Source organism: Schistocerca nitens, chromosome 6, assembly GCF_023898315.1.
Source record: "Schistocerca nitens isolate TAMUIC-IGC-003100 chromosome 6, iqSchNite1.1, whole genome shotgun sequence".
NCBI lineage: Eukaryota > Metazoa > Arthropoda > Insecta > Orthoptera > Acrididae > Schistocerca > Schistocerca nitens.
Genome location: NC_064619.1, coordinates 340,240,379 through 340,262,331, shown reverse-complemented (window position 1 = coordinate 340,262,331; position 21,953 = coordinate 340,240,379). Strand labels below are relative to the sequence as shown.

General features: G+C 39.8%; 1 protein-coding gene across 2 annotated transcripts in view; it reads left to right on the top strand.

Annotated features, from left to right (window-relative positions):
* Positions 1-21,953, top strand: part of LOC126262394 (heparin sulfate O-sulfotransferase) — a 95,882-nt gene that overhangs the window by 32,054 nt on the left and 41,875 nt on the right. For both annotated transcript variants that reach the window (XM_049959004.1, XM_049959005.1), the window contains exon 4: positions 623-761. In XM_049959004.1, coding sequence (XP_049814961.1) covers positions 623-761 — 139 coding nt within the window. The remainder of the gene's footprint in view (positions 1-622; positions 762-21,953) is intronic.

Genomic DNA, 21,953 nt, shown 5'->3' with positions numbered 1-21,953 from the left:
AACTGTGACTTCAGTTCTGCTGGTATGTGATATCTGGTGACTTTCTTGTTCATGGGAAAAGGTTAAAAGTATGTCTGAATAACAGAGTGAAATGTAGTTAAGAGGAACCAAGTTAAGAATCGTACTGCCTTTCTTGAAGTGTGTGTTCTTAAATTTCTATGTTCAAGTTAATGCCTTCAAATAAAGTAAAGACATTTCCTTCCCATGATGCTAAGTAAAGAAAGTAAGCTTTCCATATGCAATGACATTAGGTTGAGAAATGATCAGTACTACTTTTTTACTTCTTTGATGTAGTGTATCTTGGGATTCACTATAAACTGAAGAGTTGCATTTTTGATTCCAACAGAATTATATGATCTGTGAAACATTTTATGATTATCTAGTGTGAGTGTGTATGTACTGGTTGAGAATTCAAGATTAATAACTGTGCTCTTGAATATTTAGTACACTTCATGATGATTTTGCTCATTTTATTAGGAGTCACTAAATGATGAGTCACTTGTTAGAAAAGCGTTTATACTGTATTTTTTTTCTGCAGTACTTATTAAAATGCACAGTGTATTGAAAAATAAACACAGCTCTTTGTGGAAAATCCTATATAAATGTAAACATCTTTTTTCAGGTTTGGAGTTTCACAGCGTCCGCTATATATTAATCTGATCCGGAAGCCACTGGATAGGCTAGTTTCATATTATTACTTCCTTCGCTATGGAGATGACTTTCGACCACACCTAGTGCGCAGAAAACATGGTGACAAAAAGGTACAAGTAGTGATCTATTTGAAAAAGGATAAATATGAGTTATTATGTTTTTACTTGGTGTTCTATGATGAAGGTCTTCCTCTTCAGGAAATTATAGCAAGTATTAGTAATATGCAATTTTTGCTTATATTATAATGTAATGGATAAAGGTCCCCAGGTACGAGCGATTCATTGCAGTGGTCCATCACATTGGCGTGCAGTCACTTAACAGATCATATGTGTTGGCCAAATTGCAGGGATCTGACACTGATCATAGACTGCAGGGAAATACCGGTTAGTCTGATGGCCTGCACATGATTCGTGATAAAAAAGTCAGTATAAATTTGAAAACTGAATAAATCAAGGAATAATGTAGATAGAGAGGTACAAATTGACACACATGCTGGGAATGACATGGGGTTTTATTAGAACAAAAAAAAAAAAAAAAAAAAAAAAAAAATACAGAAGTTCAAAAAATGTCTGACAGAAGGCGCTTCATCTGATCAGAATAGCAATAATTAGCATAACAAAGTAAGACAAAGATCCTCAACAATAGCTGTAGTCGAGGAATAATGTTGTGAACAGCACTGTAAAGCATGTCCGAAGTTGTGGTGAGGCATTGGCGTCGGATGTTGTCTTTCAGCATCCCTTGAGATGTCTGTCGGATCACGATACACTTGCAACTTCAGGTAACCCCAAAGCCAATAATCGCACAGACTGAGGTCTGGGGACCTGGGAAGCCAAGCATGATGAAAGTGGCGACTGAGCACACAATCATCACCAAACAACGCGTGCAAGAGATGTTTCACAGGCGAACTTTCGGACTTTCCCCCCCCCCCCCCCCCCTAATAAAACCCCATGACATTCCAAGCATGTGTGTCAATTTTTACCTCTCTATCTACATTATTCCGTGGTTGATTAAGTTTTCAAATTTATACTGACTTTTTGATCACCCTGTACTACAGCTGCCTGGCTGGTTAGCAGCAATGTGTGGCTATATAACTGTTTGCCTGCAACTGCTTTGTCTAGTTATTGAACATATTTGTGTAGTTTTTTTTTTGTTTTGCTCACATTGAGTAGGAACTTTGTCAGAATTTGCAGTTAGGAAGTGATGTTGAGGCCGGAGTTCCCATTTGCATTAAAGAGGTGATACAAAATAGTCTCGGTTTTTGCAGTGTTTGGTATTCTGAAGTTTACTATGTAGAAGAAAAATTGATGGGTAGTTCATTGTAATTGATGAACAATTGTACACATTAATTAAAGTCTTGATTTCTAAACAGAGTGATGTACCATAATATTAAGTGGATATTTTAATTTAAATGCTCAGGGCAAATCTATTATACAACTATACTAAAGTCCCTTGTCATTTTATATATTGTGACTCTACCTCATACAAGTTAGAACAAGGGTTGTGGCAATCATCAGTGTTGCTATTGACAACATTCCTATGCATATATTGAGATTACAAAACAAATTGTGTATACTTGCAGTTAACTTATAAAACTGATGAGTGAAAAAGGAATTGAGGACTAATATAAAAAAAGTAATTGTTTTGTGTAATAAAATGGAACACATACAGCCATACTTAGTGTTATTTATTATAAGGCTACTAGTTTTGGTGCTTCAGTACACAATCATCAGTCCTTAAGCGACTGAATTGTATTAGCACACTGACAAGATGTACACAACCCACTTAGTGTCAGTTAAAAATTTAATATATTCTGTAAAATTATCTGCAGTTCCCAAGAAAAGAGTTTGAAAACAAGTTTAATAAATTATGATTTCCAGTTTTTAATTTATTTTTTGCAAGTGTTCATGGGGATATGAAGATCAACTGCAAGTGGTCCTAAACACTGTTCATTTTCAACAGCAGAGCTTCTTGGCATAGTGGTGCTCATAATACTGGTTTAAATTGCTTGGTAGATCATTTGTGTGCAGTGGTTCATGTGGAGTGACTGATTGCAGCGTTGTTGCATTTGACGGATCACTTTATCTGCCACTTGTGTGTGGGCCCCGTAACGGAGAAAAGAAAACATGACATAAAATGGGAGCAGAAAGTTTTAAGTAAATAAATTAGTAAAAAATCTAAAATTAAGACAAAGAAGAAAAGACAGTCAGGCAGATAGAAATCACATGATAGAAAGGAAGGGATGCAAATACACTATGATCAAAAAATTAAACCAAGCAATATGGCACAGTACATTTGGGAGGAGGGTGGTTCAAAACCCTGCCTGGTCACACTGATTTATGTTTTCCATGGTTTCTCTGAATTGCTTAAGGCAAATCCTGGGGTGGTTCTTTTGAAAATGACACAACCGATTTACTTCCCAGTCTGAACTCGTGCTCCACTCATAATGACCTCACTATTGACCCCCTGATCCTGATCTTCCTTTCTTACAAAAATTAATTATTATCAAGAAATAATAGCATATTTTCTGAAAAGGGGATTGAAAACATTGCAGGAAAAAATAAAGCTTAGGAGCTAGACATTTGGCCTGGAACAGTTTTTAAAATATGTAATTAGAATGTGTGTGAAGCTAAAGGTGAACATTTAAAAACAGAATAAAAAAGCCAGAAAAATCTTCTACAGCAGCAAAGCAGTTTTTAACAAGATAATAAGTTGTCATCTCTTCGTCTAAGAATAGATGATGAATGCAGCTAGCCGCTAACTTTGTGTAATGTCTTGTCTGTATAGACGTGTATCTGTTGCCTTTAAGATCCCTTCACCTCCACACATAAATCTATACAGTAAAGTAAGGGCCTCCCATTTGTTGGCTGATCCGTGCTAAGACAGGCGAAAAGTTAGACTAATGGAGGATTATTAGTATTATCTCTCTTTTCATTCGCTCTCTCTCTTTCTCTCCTTTTATCTATGTACAGCTTTTAATATAATATTTCATTACGTGAAATCAGCCAAATAGGATCTTTGGTGGAGTCCTTCGTCTTGGTAATCAGCGGCTGGCTTGCTGTAAGAGATCTTTACATTCATTATTACTGTTAAACACTGTATTCAGTCGGGAGAATCAATCGTGTGGACAATTTGTTCCTTTTACGAAAGATTGCGAATTCCAGATGTGTACGAAGCCTTTTTGGACGATTTAACACAAACTCAGGGATTGCAGGCTCTCTTCGACACAGCTGAAACTTCCCCACTAATTACAGGGCCAACGTGATCATCAAATGATTCAGAAAAAACTCATTCATTCATTCACTCCAGAACAAAAAGTCACAAACCTTATTTATGAAGTAAATTGTGTGTTAAATCCATCTCCATTACATGTCCAAATCTCCGGTGATTCCACGTCTTAATTATTTTCCTTTTACAGTCTCTTTCTCTTCAAACAAACCGCTAGCGGCACAAATGTTCATTCGCTCGCTTTAGCGAGAAGGAAAGCAGAATATATATCTCTCAGAAACTCGTCAATCCCTCAACAGATACTCCAGAAGCTGTCCTAGTTACCACTCTAACAACCATGGAGAATGCATATATCCATCTCTGTTATTTCAAAGAATAAACGTACTAGAAAATACTTTGGCGTCGACGAGTTGTCGCCGCATATATTACGAGAAAATCAGATCAGATACTTTTCCAAAGTGAATGAATGTGGATGGTTTGATTGACAATGATTAATTGGTGCGTGGTAGAGGGTATTTTCTGTGGGGATATTACAATGCCCCTCGCAGCGAGCGAAGTTTGTGAGCCTAATTTTGATTTACCGAACACACTTCGCGAGCTATCTATTAGTGTGGGTAACCCGGAACTGATGAGTGTCAGTCCTCCAACTGTAAAAGATTAATTATGTTTAAGACAGACGAAGAAAATAAACATTGAAAACAGAAGAAATGAGGAGACAGGTACCGCGGCTGTATTGCTTTTACGTGCATCGAGGTGTTATGTTTGCTGTGCACAACCGAGGAAGATGATCTTTCATGAAACTGTTATCGGGGTCTACCCATTCGGGAACTCTCTTAAGCAGGGAAACCTTGGAAAACCTCTTAAGCCTAGACCCCCAGCATACGGTACATAGAAGATAGGACAGCCTACAGAAGAGAAAAAATAATTTTGAAATTGATCTCTAAAGGAAAGATAGGGATCGATTTATATAACGATTTGGAGAAGAGTGATTTGTGCCTCTAGCAAAAAAATTTTACAATAAATAACTCGAGTGTGTGTGTGTTTTTTTTTTTTTTTTTTTTTTTTACAATCTTGTTCCCAGGACAATATCTTGCGGTGCTGAAACTCCCCCGGATCTTGCATGTCCCCGACGTCCACATTTGTAGTCGGTCTTCTACGCGGCCACAATGGGAAGAGTAGAAGGGACAGGGATACCAGATTTCACATGCAACATTCATTCCAAAAGAATTAGCAATGACCGAAAGGGAAACTCGTCCTGTAAAAGAACTGGTTAGGTTCCACTGTCCAAGATTCTCCTTTTTGAAAACAAAATCCCTATGGCTTCATGCATCCTTTTTCTTACGATGTACTGCAAGGAATTTAGCCATTGACTTAAAGTTTCCAATTTTTCCATTGACTAATGCTGTTGCCGAGAACATTATAATATTTACAGTAGTTTGAATTTTCTTTTGGACTTCGCATCACCATTTGTGCTTGTAAGTCCAAAAATTCTGACACATTTTCTGTCAATGATTTGTTCTTCGTAATTTAAAGGATTCATAGAACTTGCAGTAGATTTTGGATTCAAATCATCGAATAATGGAAAGTGTGGTTCATTTTATACAAAGACATAATCCATAATTTCCTTGAAAAGTCATATCATTTATCTATACTCATAAAAATTTTATCCTAAATACATATATTTCTCCGCTTGATTGCTGTAATGTAAAAGTTATTAGTAGTGAGGAATGTGGATTCACTTCTCTCATTTATTATCTGATTCATCCGGCATTCATACATGTATATATATGGAAATGGATTTTCAAACAAAATTCCAAAGTGAACAAGACCCATTAAATAACTACTAATTCTATGAATCTTAGTTTCTTTTGACATTCAACAATAAATCAAGAACTCTTAACGTCTAATTATGACACTTTTTTTTTGAAGTTCAACAGCAATCAATTTCCCCTCGCGTTTGATGCGAGTCTCTTACAAAGCATATCTGTGTCGTCTATATCGATTCTAACTCTCACGCCGACGTCAATTGTTTTGCGTGGGAAATTATCTTTGCGGCGTTAACCGTCACTCATGATTCACTGCCTAAACGCATCACTTCAGACGTTTACACATCTAAGCGTGCACTTGAAATTATATATGAACATTCACTGGGAACCTCCTTTGATTATGCAATGTCATTTTCGGGAAATATTTCTTTCTTCTTGAACGTCATTCAGATCCTTTATAATTCTTGATGACATTAGCAATGCTAAAGTTCCATGTTTACCCAAACACAGGTGAAGCCTATCTCCACTGTCTTCTTTGCAGCACTCGATAGTAATAGTTAGTCACTATTTCTACAATCTGTGTCACTGATTAGTTATTTAAGTTTAAAGTTTTCTAACACTAAACACACACAGTTTATTGTTATGTTTATACGAGCGTTCATCTCTGTCACTTGCAATGGGGAGCAGTATGGGCTTGCAGAGGGTTCGATCAAACCCCATTTCAACATGCGATCTATTTCCTTTTGAACTTGAGCCTTTAACCTCCAGGGAACAGGATAGAAAGTTCTACAATACGTTTCGTGCGGCTTAACGTAGAGATGGCATATGTATCCCTTAATAACTCCTGGCCTTTCATCAAAAACGTTTTCACATGTGAATAATAATTCAATGAGCTGCTTCTTCTGATCTTCGATAATGCAGTCGGATTCATTTAACTTTTCAAACACTAATTGACCGAAATCTTCTTTGACTTGGAACTCATCAATTACGTGCTCTTTAGAATTTTGGGCCGTCCTGATTACTTGCACACTGATCCCACAATTATATTTTCCCGTAAGGCTTTTTTTTCTCAACAACTCCAACTCAATTTCTTGTTTATTAACATTCAACCAAATTTTTCCTGTTTTAAAATCTATTCTGCATCCATATTGACGTAGGCTGTCGACTCCGATAATGCAATCTACCACCAAATTTTTCACAACCAGGAATGTGCTTAATATTGCTACATTTCCGAATTCCACACCAAGTAGTGACTGCACCTTTACATTAGCCGATCGAGCCCCAACGGCGCCTATTATTCTGCAATTTTGAACTGGAAAAATTGGTACTCGTCTTATATTTCTGATCCTGTTGAATAGTGCCTCCGAAATAACATTTGTGGTTGCAGCTGTGTCTAAAACCACCACTATAGGTACGGTCTCCATAATGACTTGCACTTCGGCTACTGCCATCTGTTCCTTATCCTCATCTTGTGGTTCAAAGTCCTCGGTCAGTTCATCTGCCAGTAATCATCCATCATTATACGTTAGCATGGGTACACATATCCTGTTGCCCCTCAACCAATTGTTGACCGCTCCTCCGAGGCACGAGTGTGTCCTTACAAGTTTGTTGGATTTTGATTTGGCTGCTGGTTGACATCATCCGTCACTTCGGTAATTACCGGTTGATTCGTAGATGTCCGTCCCCACTGATGTTGGCTATTTGAATTCATTCCTCCCGGTTGATTCCACTTTCTATTATTGTTATTATTCCAGGCTTGGGGTCTGAAATTTCTTTCGTTCCCCCACACAGGATTGTATCTTTTACTGTTCCTGTTGTTCCTTGAATAGCCCCTCGCAAGACCATTGCCGGGATTACTATTGAGATTTTGAGGGGTTTCTCCGTTATTTAACGATCTCTGTTCATTCCTTCTAAGTGTCAATTGATCACCATTGGTATAACCCATACTTCCACCTTGCCTACCGTTTGGCAGAGGTTCTATCTCCCTATACTGGACTCTGTTATTACGGGCTTTCTGGTTGTTCTCTTCGATAATATTTATATGGTCTAACGATGTGAGGAACGACTCCAAGTCTTTGTCGTTGCCGTAAATCAATTGATTCCGGATGCTAGTTGGTAGTCTTGCCTTAAGTATGTTTATTATGTCTGGCAAGGGCATAGGTCTGTCCCAGTATCTCGTTTTATTTATATATTTTTCGAAATACTTTCTAAGGCTTCCTTTCGAAAAGGAGAAAGGCTCTGGGTAGAGCACCTCCTGCCTTAGGCGTTCCTGTACCCCTTCTGACCAGAACTTTGCTAAGAACGCCTTCTCAAAATCGTCATATGTCGAACAAACAGAAGTCATGTCCGAGGCCCAGATCGCCCCCGAACCTTGTACATATCCTGTAACAAAACTGATCTTCTGCCATTCCGACCAATTTCTGGGTAGCTCTCCTCTGAAACTTCGAATAAAAACAATTGGATGGACCCCCCTTTTGTCAGGGTTAAAAATCTGGAATTGCCGATGCTTTATCATTTTTTCTTCGGCGTGGCAAAGGCTTTCGTAATCTCCGTTAAATAAGAATTCACGCGAACAGCCCGATAGTGGCAATTTAAAGTTTTAATTACTTACACAAGTTGGTATTGTGTGCGAATGGGCAGTAACTGGCTCTATAGTCACTGCCAACTTCTGCTGCTGCCCTGTATTCATTTGTTCTGAGCTTTGTTGTGAAGCGCGCATCGACTCTTCTATCGTTTGTTTCCAATGCTCCAAATCAGCACCTAACTGGTGTCGCACCTCCTCAAGTCCTTTCGCAATCAAATTCTCTTCCTGAATGAGATTTTCACTCTGCAGCGGAGTGTGCGCTGATATGAAACTTCCTGGCAGATTAAAACTGTGTGCCCGAGTTCGAGTCTCGGTCGGGCACACAGTTTTAATCTGCCAGGAAGTTTCAAATTCTCTTCCTGTTTGCCAGATAAACTCTGGAATGCTGCCTTAACATTTTGCTCAACGTTTTCACACATTAGCCTTTTGTTTTCTAATGTGATTTCGGATAATTTACCCGTTAATACGTTAATTTGGTGGTCTATAATGTCTTGACGCTCTGTCAGATGTTCAACGCTTTCCTTTAGGTTAGTCTGTGTACGTGCCAATTCAGGAAGTTGCACATGACATGGCGTCTTGCTTTTGTATTAATTGCGGAACCATTTCCACTTGTTCCCGTACAGTATCTATCTTAATAGCCACATACTCCTTCATTTCGACACGTACGCGGTGAGTAGATTCCTCACATTGTGCTTTCACCAATTCTATTTGTGCATTTAATTTTCGTTCCGTCTCTTCGGCCTGATCTTTGAGTTCCTTGGTCTTCGCCTCTATCCGCTGCTCTAATTTGGAAAAACTGTCTTGTAACTGCTGCTTAATCTCAGTCTGGACTAATTTCATTTCTTCTTGAGTTTGAGTGACTGTCACTAATTGTGCTTTAATATCGGTTTTCAGATTTTCCTGCCCTTCAGTAACTAAGGCTAATTTCGCGTTAATGTCGGTTTTCAGATTTTCCTGCCCTTCAGTAACTGAGGCTAATTTCGCGTTAATGTCGGTTTTCAGATTTTCCTGCCCTTCAGTAACTGAGGCTAATTTCGTATTCAAATCCTTTTGCCCTTCAGTAACTGAGGCTAATTTCGCGTTAATGTTGGTTTTCAGATTTTCCTGCCCTTCAGTAACGGAGGCTAATTTCGTATTCAAATCATTTTGCCCTTCAGTAACTGAGGCTAATTTCGCGTTAATGTCGGTTTTCAGATTTTCCTGCCCTTCAGTAACGGAGGCTAATTTCGTATTCAAATCATTTTGCCCTTCAGTAACTGAGGCTAATTTCGCGTTAATATCAGTTTTCAAAGTATTCATGCTCTCGGTTATCATCTGCATCTGTCTCATGATAATTACCAATGGATCTAATCCCTGCTGTGTGCTTGCTGTGTCTACAGGTGTCCAGCTGTGTCTACAGGGCGTTCTATTGCGCTATCTGTAGGCATCGGTCCTACAACACTTCTTACTGCATCATTATTATCAGTGCTAACAGCTGAAGGCTGTTGCGTGCTGCTTTGCTCTGCTTGACTCATCCTAAACATTGCCCTAGTTAAAACCATATAAATGTTCTACTGTCACTGTATATATCACTCCCTTCTACTGTCACTATATGTAACTCCGTTCACACAAGAGTACTTCTGTGTCTACCTTCTTAATGTACATATACAGGTAAATGCAACTGGGACAGGTCAATGAAAATACATCTAACATGAACACAGTTAATCAAAGTTCAAAAATCAAATAACACTAAACAAAAAAGCGTATACTTCAACTATAGTAGCAAGCTTTAATAATAAAAATATAGATCTGGCCTTTTCTCTGCGCCCAGCATGCTGTCTTTGGGCTTTATTTGTAGATCCAATTATATCACCTGCGAGTCTTTCCTCTCTTTTCCAAGCGTCGGTTAGGTTAGCTCATCGTAGTTGACATGAAACAGAGAACAAAATTATTTTAGCAACGTCCAAAAACGTGTCCTGTCACGGTCGCCATTTTAACAAGATAATAAGTTGTCGTCTCTTCGTCTAAGAATAGATGATGAATGCAGCTAGCCGCTAACTTTGTGTAATGTCTTGTCTGTATAGACATGTATCTGTTGCCTTTAAGATCCCTTCACCTCCACACATAAATCTATACAGTAAAGTAAGGGCCTCCCATTTGTTGGCTGATCCGTGCCAAGACAGGCGAAAAGTTAGACTAATGGAGGATTATTAGTATTATCTCTCTTTTCATTCGCTCTCTCTCTTTCTCTCCTTTATCTATGTACAGTTTTTAATATAATATTTCATTATGTGAAATCAGCCAAATAGGATCTTTGGTGGAGTTCTTCGTCTTGGTAATCAGCGGCTGGCTTGCTGTAAGAGATCTTTACATTTATTATTACTGTTAAACACTGTATTCAGTCGGGAGAATCAATTGTGTGGACAATTTGTTCCTTTTACGAAAGATTGCGAATTCCATATGTGTACGAAGCCTTTTTGGACGATTTAACACAAACTCAGGGATTGCAGGCTCTCTTCGACACAGCTGAAACTTCCCCACTAATTACAGGGCCAACGTGATCATCAAATGATTCAGAAAAAACTCATTCGTTCATTCACTCCAGAACAAAAAGTCACAAACCTTATTTATGAAGGAAATTGTGTATTAAATCCATCTCCATTACATGTCCAGATCTCCGGTGATTCCACGTCTTAATTATTTTCCTTTTACAGTCTCTTTCTCTTCAAACAAACCGCTAGTGGCACAAATGTTCATTCGCTCGCTTTAGCGAGAAGGAAAGCAGAATATGTATCTCTCAGAAACTCGTCAATCCCTCAACAGACACTCCAGAAGCTGTCCTAGTTATCACTCTCACAACCATAGAGAATACATATATCCATCTCTGTTATTTCAAAGAATAAACATACTAGAAAATACTTTGGTGTCGACGAGTTGTCGCCGCATATATTACGAGAAAATCAGATCAGATACTTTTCCAAAGTGAATGAATGTGGATGGTTTGATTGACAATGATTAATTGGTGCGTGGTAGAGGGTATTTTCTGTGGGGACATTACAAGTTGATAGAGTATGTGGTTATCTCTAGCTGCTTGGCAGTGCTACAACATGTTCAGTTTCAGAGCTCTGTTGGAACTTAGTACCATTTCTGAGAAAGATTTGTGAAGTGCCCTGTAGGTGAGTACCTGGAGTGACAGAACAGTGGGGCCCAGTGACATACAGGACGTCAAGAGAGGTATTTTATTAGACTTCAAATACACATCACGTCATTAGCAATGAGAGGCAGACACGGTCCTCTCTGGTGACTCAGGTTGGCCACAGCTAGCAGGTGGCTGGCTTCCAACCATGGGAAAGGGGTGCATGCACAGTCATTTTGCAGACATCAGGTTGAGCAACAACCAGTGGTCTGACTGTGGATTGAGGCTCTGACGTCAGTGGTGCTCTCATTCTTCTACCGCTACTCCATTCCACTGCGGAACAGCCACACCCAGTGACTTGGGTTCATTTGTGTTCACTGCAGAGGCGAGTGAAGACCTCCACATGTGGGGGACAATCCACTACCCCCTGGCAGGAGTCTGGCTACAGCAGGCATGGAAGGCAATTCAGCAGCGCTGTGGCACCAATTCCCTCAAGGAGATGCAGTGCAGGGGGCAGCTGGCCCAACCAGACCTCGAACCCATGCACCTCGTGGTGACAAGTCATTCTGTTGTCTAGTAAGGCCATGACATTGTTGTCATGCGGCTGGTCTCTTAAAGGATCTGCCTCAAAATTCGCAGCTGTATACATGGTTCTGATATGCATTTAGCACTGTTACCCAGCCCCCAGTCACATAGCTCACAACATGGGTTGCTGCACTGGGTGGTGACATCTTCCTATATGTTCCGGCTGTTACTGCTGTGTGGTGCAGACTTCATCAAGCACAGCTAGCCTGTCTAACAATCCTTTTGTGCATGTGTTATGATCCATATGTCACCACAAGGGCCTTAGCAACTGGCATTATGTAATTTGACACTTTACAGCCACATTATTACAGATCCCTACAAGTTTCACTTAAAACTGGATGTCAACAGTACATTTGTTTGAAGAATTGGCAGAGTCCCCGACATCAGTTGTTGGCTTCAATTTTTTTCCCCCATTGCATAACGGATATGCTGTATAGGATTCAACTCCAGATATCTACTAGTCAGTTCATGTGATGAACACCTTTAAAAAAACATTGTCTGATGCGATAACTCAACGTGGAAGCTTGTTACTGTCTATGAAGAAGAAACCTGCACCAACTGTTTTTCTTAGTGACATTATGAATTTGCACAAACTCCAGTGGCAGGTGCTATAAGAGGGATGTTGTGCATCACATGGAGATTTATTGTTAAAATGTTTTGTGTGTCTTACAAAATGACAGTAATGGGAAAATGAGATAAATGAATTGGGGCTCATATGTGGCTTATTGGCAGTCATTCTTCCCACGTAGCATTTTTGAACAAAACGGGGATGAGTACCAGAAATAGCTTCCTATATTCACCATAAGGTGGCTTGTGGAGCCTAGATACAGTAGTAGTCTACTGGATGTCCTTGACCTATCATACCAGCCCTTTTTCTCAAAAAATGTATCCAAAAGTTTTATCAGGTAGAAACCCATTCGAGGAATCTCTGATAGGGGTGTCAGATTGCCCATACTTCATAGCTATACTGCATTGAACCACAACTTAACATTACCTCAGACAATAACTGAATGCTTTTTGTATGTTACTGCAGCAGTGAACCATGGTCCAACATCCTTTCACCATCAGATTCATGTGGAAAGGGACAGTTATAATGTCAACACCACCAATATGAGTTGCATAGCTGCTCCTCTGATGTGCTAAAATAGGAACCTGCACTTACAGATGTGTGAGACTGGCATTCTGGGGTGACAGAATACACTGTAGTATGTTGTGTTATTTACATTTGCCTGACAGGGAAGTTCACTGAATTTTAAAACCTGTAAAACAATGGACGTGCCACAAAAGTCCCCATGGTGCTCCATTAATAAGGTATTCAGGAAGAGTTCTCACACCTACAGTCAACCAACATACTTGGTCCATTCAAATTACTGGGACCATCGCCTGTGTTCGATGCCAATGTGCAATAATCACTCATGGGCGGCAGGTAGCAGCACTATCAGGGAGGGTATATAAAGTATGCCAGGGGACACGGAAAATAGTGCAGTCTTTGTTGTAATGCAGAAACAGAATAATTTATCTGACATCCAAAAGGACATGACCGTTGGCCTTCAAGCCAAGGGTGTAAGCTTTTCCAAAATGGCTAAGTTTCTAAAGTGTTTAAATGCCACTGTGGTTAAAATATACCATGCATGACAAAATGGAACTATCCAAAAATGGCACCAAGGCAGCTGTGGTGCACCAGACCATAGATTACAGGGGTAAACAGCAGCTGTGGATATGTGTATGGGCAAATAGATGTGTAACTGTTGAGCAGTTGACTGCCCAGATGAATCAACGAGCTACCAACAGTGTCTCCTCAGTGACCATTCAGGAGAAGTTGCTGAATGTGTGCCTCGGTAGCAGGTGCCTGCTTCAAGCACCTGTGCTGACTGCTGGTCACTGGTGACAATGGCTAGAATTGAGTCACAAGAAGTGGCCTCTTTAGATGAATCATGTTTTATGCTCTTATCGTACAGATGGCAGTTGGCTTGTACAGTGTGAAACATCTGAAAGCAAACATCCTGCAGCAATTGTCGGAAGGGCCCAGGCTGAAGGAGGGAGCATTATGGTCTGAGGAATGCTTTTGTGGCATTCCCTGGGTGACCTCATCATTCTAGAAGGCAGATTGGGTAACACAAGTATATGTCTATCCTTGGAAACCATGCCCATCACTGCATCGAGCTTGTTTTTCCCTGGCATGACGGCATCTAGCAGCACAAACAAGTATGTATCTATCCTTGGAAACAGTGCCTGCCACTACATACAGTTTGTTTTTCCTTGACACGATGCCTCTACCAACAGGACAATGCAATGTATCTCATAGTTCACAGTGTACGTGCATGGTTCAAAGAGCACCAGTATGAATTTATTGCATGCCCCTGGCCACCATACCTCCTGGATATGAACCCAGTCAAGAATCCACTTCGATTGGGCTGCTTGCGCCATGGATATTCAGCCGATAAACCTAGCGCAGCTGGCCGCAGCACCAGAGTTAGCGTGGTTCCACTCCCTGTTGATACCTTCCGGGATCTCATTGACACTCTTCCTGCACGTCTGGGAGCCGATCGTACTGCAAAAGGTGGTTATTCAGGCTTTTGGAAGGGTGATTGCATTAATGTCACTGGATAGTGTATTTTCTAGGTTTAGAAATTCAGACAAATTGTTACTTCCCTTCAGTGTGGGTTATGAACATAACATTCTGTCTTCACTAACCTAAATTTGCTGGAAGTAGTCTAATGTTTTAGATGACAAGAAGCAATGTGGAGCTAGTTTGCAAACTTCCCACCTCTCTCCCATAGATTGACGTACTTGGTATGCACAGCCGATCTTCTTCTCTGGATAGCCCGCCATGTCGATCTCCAAAAACTTCTTCTTCGAAGAATAATGCTGGTTAAGGGAATTTATCAGACTCTCTCTCTCTATTCTTGAAATAATTTTGTACTCGAAGAATACTTTTAGTTCAGTCATGGTATATTTCAACTTCCACAAAAAACAAATTCACCACTTCTCATATAAATATTCAAACTTGTGCGAGTCAACCAGGTCATCAAACATTAGACTCTATTAGGATACATTTACAACAGGGTTGGTTTAGTAACCACCAGAAAATATGAACATGTCTTGCTTTTAGCAAGTCCAACACCAGCAAAGAATAGCACAGGCTCTTCTCTACACATACACTGAAACTCTATGGATCGTACAGCAGGTATTTGTCAGCCGCCGTTCGGCCACCGTGTCCACATTTTGCTCATGGCTGTTTTTAGACCTGCACACACAAACATGCAATGTGCAGTAGGTTGAATTTGTCTCTCTCACACTTCTATTTAAAATATTGTGGGTTCAAGACGGGGGAAGGCCAAGTGGTTCTAGAATTTACACAGAAATTCTCAAAGCACTACACCCCCCCCCCCCCCCCCCAGATCGAACACGCAATATTTTATATACCATCATTATGTACATTTATATCACATAGAATAACAATTCATCTTTCAACAGTATACCATGTTCTTTTAATAACCATGAATACCCTTTTTCTTATTATTTAGCTATTCCTTTTCCTTTTTTTTTTTCATTTTACTTTAATTATAAAATGTGAATATTTCAATCAATGTTGTAGTTAGTTCTTTCAATATCTAAAAAATCATTAATACCCATTTTTTTTCTTTTTTCTGCTCTTTATCCAATTGTAAATTCCAGGTGTTCATGACACTTGAGTACTTTATTCTAATTTCTTGTACTATTTTTTCCTTAGTACGTACTAGTATCATTATTTGTAGTAGTTTGTAGTCTGGAGGAACTCTGGGCAAATGAAAGTGTTCTTTTCGACCCTTGTAAACTCACATATAACATAATAAAGCTAGTGGTATATAGAATTCAAATTTATCAGAATAATTCTATTAAATGTGTGACTTCTGTCATGATACTGTCCTTTTCCCCTAGGATCAGTGCCTATACCTTACATGTGGGTTGACCCTATGAGTGCACTTCCTCCTACCGTTCTGGTAGGTATACCCCTTTATAAAACATCCCTATTCATCAAGCCACAGGTCGTCCTATATCTATGTAGGTACGCCTGCCCTATATCCTTAGCAAATGCCAGGTATGTCCCCCTTATCCTTTATAAGTAGGCCTCATGGTTCATTGCCCTATTATACATCTTTATGTACACTATAATTAAATATTTCATAGTAAAATTAAACTCTATTTTACACTTCACTCTCACTTCTTAGTACCTCCTCTAATACCAAGAGTCCTCTTCCACTTCTCAACTTCTATAATCTTAGTAAATACTATGTCTATAAATATTATTCAACTCATGCTAGTTACTATGTCTACACATAATGATCAAGTCCCACTAGTCTATGACTCATCTCTTCATCAGAGTGTTTGCTACCCTGACTTTTCTTAAATGATTATCGCGATTGTTACAACCTTGCTTATCACTGTTTTATAATTATTCCACAAGCTCTCCTGATCCTGTGTCTCTTAGCACGAGTTGATTGCTACCATTCTTTCTTTATATATATACACCTCTATATACATGTATGTATATACAAGATAAGACAAAAAAAGGAACAATGTATAACTGTCACTTAAAAAACAATGTGTGTATCTTTCCAGATGTACACACATCTTTATCCCCTACAACCCTTGGCAGTTCTTACATCCTTTTAATCTGTAACTTCATTGTTTGTGTATTCGTATTTCTTTGTGTGTATGCGAAAGTGTTTTTGTGAAGTCGGATTCTTCGGCCTTCTTATCTGAAGACAAGTTGTAGGTTATTGGAAACCATGCAAACTAGGAAGGACTTCTGCAATAGAAGTAGATGAATATGGAAAGAGGGAAAAATAGATAGGTCCTCAAACGAGAAGTGAGAAAGGAGAAAAAGGTAGATGTGGTTGCTAAGTTCGAAGAAGAGAAAGAAGACAGCCCCAAAGACAGGAAACCCTTCCCACCCCCCTTCCCCAGGATCCCTACCTCGTCGGTACTTGAGTGAGAAGCCGGAGGAGGCATGATGTTAAATTGTCTCCTACAGAACAGACATTCCTACCTTCACCCTTGAGGTCCGTGAAGAAAATCTTAGCTACCCTATGAAAACAGCAAATGGTGAAGAATCAGGCACACTTGTTTGCAGGGGTCGTTTGAAAGGTGAGATGTGTGTTTTTTGTTAGTCATGATTTATCTGTTAGTGTAAATCATGCTTTTACCTTCACTACCCACCCCCTTTCGACATCGATACAAACCCTCCCGTCTATGTCACATCTCGTAAAAGGTATAAAATATTCTGTACCAAGTATAAAATTATATATTCCATTATCACAGTCATTTAATTAGTCACTCAATATTATGTTTTCCACAAATATAATATTCCATTCAGTTTACTAAGAAAAATATGCTCAATGACTTTAACTCGATTATCTTACATTCAGTGTGAGAATGGTATTTTCATGGATTCAGAAAGTATTTTGAAAGTTATGTGCCAGGTATGGTTTTCTCTACTTACTTAGAACTATGTGAAAAAAAGAATTACCAGGCAGCTTTCAAGAAAACCATTTTTGGAATCATTGTAGTTATTATTCATATTAATAGAATATACAAATATAATGACATTGATTTCACTGACTTCTGCCCACAGATTTGCACAGAAAACTGGTGAAGAAATTACTTACAAGAAGTAATACAGGCAAAAACAGAACCTAATTATACGTGGAGACTGCGACATTACAATCAAAACCGTGGGAGAGAATGGCTGGCTAGGCAGATTTAATCTATCTTATTTCAGGGATAATATGCGTACCAATTCCCACCTCATGTCACCGCCTAGTAAAGTCAGGATAAGTTGGGGCTAGCCAGGACAAGTTATGAAGACAGGTAGGGGCACCCCTGGAATAACCGAGGAAGATGCAATCAAAATTGCTAGTGGGCACAACCCTGTATCAACCAAGGATGATGCAGTCACATACCAGAAGCAATTTTGGGTGATGTAATAACAAATTCCCCCCCCCCCCCCCCCCCCCCCACAATGAACCATGGACCTTGACGTTGGTGGGGAGGCTTGCGGGCCTCAGCGATACAGATAGCCGTACCGTAGGTACAACCACAACGGAGGGGTACCTGTTGAGAGGCCAGACAAACGTGTGGTTCCTGAAGAGGGGCAGCAGCCTTTTCCGTAGTTGCAAGGGCAACAGTCTGGATGATTGACTGATCTGGCCTTGTAACAATAACCAAAACGGCCTTGCTGTGCTGGTACTGCGAACGGCTGAAAGCAAGGGGAAACTACGGCCGTAATTTTTCCCGAGGGCATGCAGCTTTACTGTATGATTAAATGATGATGGCGTCCTCTTGGGTAAAATATTCCGGAGGTAAAATAGTCCCCCATTCGGATCTCCGGGCGGGGACTACTCAAGAGGATGTCGTTATCAGGAGAAAGAAAACTGGCATTCTACGGATCGGAGCGTGGAATGTCAGCTCACTTAATCGGGCAGGTAGGTTAGAAAATTTGAAAAGGGAAATGGATAGGTTAAAGTTAGATATAGTGGGAATTAGTGAAGTTCGGTGGCAGGAAGTCAGGTGACTACAGGGTTATAAACACAAAGTCAAATAGGGGTAATGCAGGAGTAGGTTTAATAATGAATAGGAAAATAGGAATGCGGGTAAGCTACTACAAACAGCATAGTGAACGCATTATTGTGGCCAAGATAGATACGAAGCCCACACCTACTACAGTAGTACAAGTTTATGTGCCAACTAGCTCTGCAGATGACGAAGAAATTGAAGAAATGTATGAGGAAATAAAAGAAATTATTCAGATAGTGAAGGGAGACGAAAATTTAATAGTCATGGGTGACTGGAATTCGAGTGTAGGAAAAGGGAGAGAAGGAAACGTAGTAGGTGAATATGGATTGGGGCTAAGAAATGAAAGAGGAAGCCGCCTGGTAGAATTTTGCACAGAGCACAACTTAATCATAGCTAACACTTGGTTTAAGAATCATGATAGAAGGTTGTATACATAGAAGAACCCTGGAGATACTAAAAGGTATCAGATAGATTATATAATGGTAAGACAGAGATTTAGGAACCAGGTTTTAAATTGTAAGACATTTCCAGGGGCAGATGTGGACTCTGACCACAATGTATTGGTTATGACCTGTAGATTAAAACTGAAGAAACTGCAAAAAGGTGGGAATTTAAGGAGATGGGACCTGGATAAACTGAAAGAACCAGAGGTTGTACAGAGTTTCAGGGAGAGCATAAGGGAACAATTGACAGGAATGGGGGAAAGAAATACAGTAGAAGAAGAATGGGTAGCTTTGAGGGATGAAGTAGTGAAGGCAGCAGAGGATCAAGTAGGTAAAAAGACGAGGGCTAGTAGAAATCCTTGGGTAACAGAAGAAATATTGAATTTAATTGATGAAAGGAGAAAATATAAAAATGCAGTAAATGAAGCAGGCAAAAAGGAATACAAACGTCTCAAAAATGAGATCGACAGGAAGTGCAAAATGGCTAAGCAGGGATGGCTAGAGGACAAATGTAAGGATGTAGAGGCTTATCTCACTAGATAGATACTGCCTACAGGAAAATTAAAGAGACCTTTGGAGATAAGAGAACCACTTGTATGAACATCAAGAGTTCAGATGGAAACCCAGTTCTAAGCAAAGAAGGGAAAGCAGAAAGGTGGAAGGAGTATATAGAGGGTCTATACAAGGGCGATGTACTTGAGGACAATATTATGGAAATGGAAGAGGATGTAGATGAAGATGAAATGGGAGATACGATACTGCGTGAAGAGTTTGACAGAGCACTGAAAGACCTGAGTCGAAACAAGGCCCCCGGAGTAGACCACATTCCATTGGAACTACTGACTGCCTTGGGAGAGCCAGTCCTGACAAAACTCTACCATCTGGTGAGCAAGATGTATGAAACAGGTGAAATACCCTCAGACTTCAAGAAGAATATAATAATTCCAATCCCAAAGAAAGCAGGTGTTGACAGATGTGAGAATTACTGAACAATCAGTTTAATAAGCCACAGCTGCAAAATACTAACACAAATTCTTTACAGACGAATGGAAAAACTAGTAGAAGCTGACCTCGGGGAAGATCAGTTTGGATTCCGTAGAAATACTGGAACACGTGAGGCAATACTGACCTTACGACTTATCTTAGAAGAAAGATTAAGGAAAGGCAAACCTACGTTTCTAGCATTTGTGGACTTAGAGAAAGCTTTTGACAATGTTGACTGGAATACTCTCTTTCAAATTCTAAAGGTGGCAGGGGTAAAATACAGGGAGCAAAAGGCTATTTACAATTTGTACAGAAACCAGATGGCAGTTATGAGTCGAGGGACATGAAAGGGAAGCAGTGGTTGGGAAGGGAGTAAGACAGGGTTGTAGCCTCTCCCCGATGTTATTCAATCTGTGTATTGAGCAAGCAGTAAAGGAAACAAAAGAAAAATTCGGAGTAGGTATTAAAATCCATGGAGAAGAAATAAAAACTTTGAGGTTCGCCGATGACATTGTAATTCTGTCAGAGACAGTAAAGGACTTGGAAGAGCAGTTGAACGGAATGGATGGTGTCTTGAAGGGAGGATATAAGATGAACATCAACAAAAGCAAAACGAGGATAATGGAATGTAGTCGAATTAAGTCGGGTGATGTTGTGGGTATTAGATTAGGAAATGGGACACTTAAATTAGTAAAGGAGTTCTGCTATTTGGGGAGCAAAATAACTGATGATGGTCGAAGTAGAGAGGATATAAAATGTAGACTGGCAATGGCAAGGAAAGCGTTTCTGAAGAAGAGAAATTTGTTAACATCGAGTATAGATTTAAGTGTCAGGAAGTCATTTCTGAAAGTATTTGTATGGAGTGTAGCCATGTATGGAAGTGAAACATGGACGGTAAGTAGTTTGGACAAGAAGAGAATAGAAGCTTTCGAAATGTGGTGCTACAGAAGAATGCTGAAGATTAGATGGGTAGATCACATAACTAATGAGGAGGTACTGAATAGGATTGGGGAGAAGAGGAGTTTGTGGCACAACTTGACCAGAAGAAGGGATCGGTTGGTAGGACATGTTCTGAGGCATCAAGGGATCACCAATTTAGTATTGGAGGGCAGCGTGTGGGGTAAAAATCGTAGGGGGGAGACCAAGAGATGAATACACTAAGCAGATTCAGAAGGATGTAGGTTGCAGTAGGTACTGGGAGATGAAGAAGCTTGCACAGGATAGAGTAGCATGGAGAGCTGCATCAAACCAGTCTCAGGACTGAAGACCACAACAACAACAACAACAATAACAAATTCTTGCTGGTATGGTTTTTCTAATAATCTCTAAGTGGGGGATGATAGAATAGTGTAAGAAGTTGGGGGGAATTCAGTGCAGGAAAATTTTATTACAGAAGAAACACCAAAAACAACTCGGGATTCGACGATCATCATTCTGTCCATTAACACAGAACGTTAACATCCCTGGGAGAATAAACAATATGTCCTTTACATTGTACTTTACTTTTTCTGACCCAGTTGTAGAATCCACTAAAAATAATGTTTTGGGATGTATTACCATTTGAATATCTTCCCAAGCTAGAAATTCTCTAAATTCGTTACTAACAAGTTGTGGTCCATTATCTGTGAGAAATCATTTTGATTTTCCCACCCCCAGAAAGTACTGTTGCAAACAGCATATAACCGTCTGTGTATTTGCTCTTTTGATAGGATATAACTTAACATATTTTGACCAACACTCTATGATGACCAAAATGAATGACACTCCTCCCTTTCCTTTAGGAACCGGCCCTAAAAAATCTGCCTCTCTAAGATTGTGTAATGATTTAGGAATATTTGGATACATTTTGTATTTAACTTGAGTGTTACTCTCTTTCACCTTCTGACAGATTTCACAGGTCCTATTAAGGATGCTACTTTATGCCCTAGCTTCTTAAAATAATAGAATGTGGTGTCACCGCCAGACACCACACTTGCTAGGTGGTAGCCTTTAAATCGGCCGCGGTCCGCTAGTATACGTCGGACCCGCGTGTCGCCACTATC